At 43.0% G+C, this 1,044-nt stretch overlaps 1 protein-coding gene across 1 annotated transcript in view; it reads right to left on the reverse strand.

Annotated features, from left to right (window-relative positions):
- LOC107087415 (CD109 antigen-like) overlaps positions 1 to 1,044 on the reverse strand; it is a 91,138-nt gene that overhangs the window by 62,563 nt on the left and 27,531 nt on the right. Inside the window, exon 23 of the mRNA XM_015378985.1 lies at positions 551 to 706. Coding sequence (XP_015234471.1) covers positions 551 to 706 — 156 coding nt within the window. The remainder of the gene's footprint in view (positions 1 to 550; positions 707 to 1,044) is intronic.

Raw genomic sequence — 1,044 nt, forward strand, 5'->3', positions numbered from 1 at the left:
CTAAACTGACAGCTCATTAAGGTCTGACAGCTAGTTAAAATCTGACAGCTCGTTTAAGTTTGAAAACTAGTTAAGGTCTGATTGCTAGTAAAGGTCTGACAGCTCGTTAAGATCTGAAAGCTTAATAAAGTCTGACAGTTTGTTAAAGTTTGACAGCTCGTTAAGGTTTGTCAGCTTGTTAAAGTCTGACAGCTCGTCAAGACCTGACAGCTTGTCAAGACCTGAATGCTCGTTAACATCTGACGGCTCGTTAAAGTCTGGCAGTTTCTTATAGTCCATCAGCTTGCTAGGATTTGTCAGCTCGTTAAGATATGACAGCTCGTTAAGATCTGACAGCTCCTTAAGATTTGACAGCTCGTTAAAGTCTAAAAGCTTGTTAAGATTAAGCAGCTCTTCATGGTCTGGTCTATCCCTGGATCTATAAAATCCCTGAGCTACTCCCTTGGTCCTCTTAGCCTATCCTATTGGTCCCAAACTAGGGACAAAAAAGCAGATGCTTCCTGATTGATGTTGACAGTCATCCTTTCTTGGTTAAAGGCTCCCTGGTTACCTGCTGACTCTGAAGGAGCAGGAAGTTGTCCTTGTTGATGTGGAAGGAGGCAACGCTGTCTGAGTCTCTGTTATCCACTCTGATGTTTATGTCAGAGTGATGAGATATTCCCAGGGGGGCGAATGTGGACAACGCCTGCAGAGCCACCACCGTGTCCTGTGACAGAGACAAGGAATTATTAGAGTATCTCCAAGTGTTTCACAGTCATGGTCCAGTTAGTTCCTGAAGGTGTGCAGGTTTCCTGCCTAATATTCCATCTGTCCTGAATGTCAGCAGGCTGTTGGTTTAATGAGCACATTCCCAGACAGCCACAGTTTTACCACAGTTTACTGCAGCCAGATGAGAAAATGCCCCACAGGAAGTCAGTAAAGTCTGTCTAAGCGGAGCGCTCAGTCCCAGTCAGACTCACAAATCTGGATTAATTAAACGTAAATTATACTTTCATTAAATTCATTAAGGAAAATTTTCCAGGAAAGGAAGAAGACTATAATAAA

This window comes from Cyprinodon variegatus, unplaced genomic scaffold (genome assembly GCF_000732505.1).
Source record: "Cyprinodon variegatus isolate N-32 unplaced genomic scaffold, C_variegatus-1.0 Scaffold183, whole genome shotgun sequence".
NCBI lineage: Eukaryota > Metazoa > Chordata > Actinopteri > Cyprinodontiformes > Cyprinodontidae > Cyprinodon > Cyprinodon variegatus.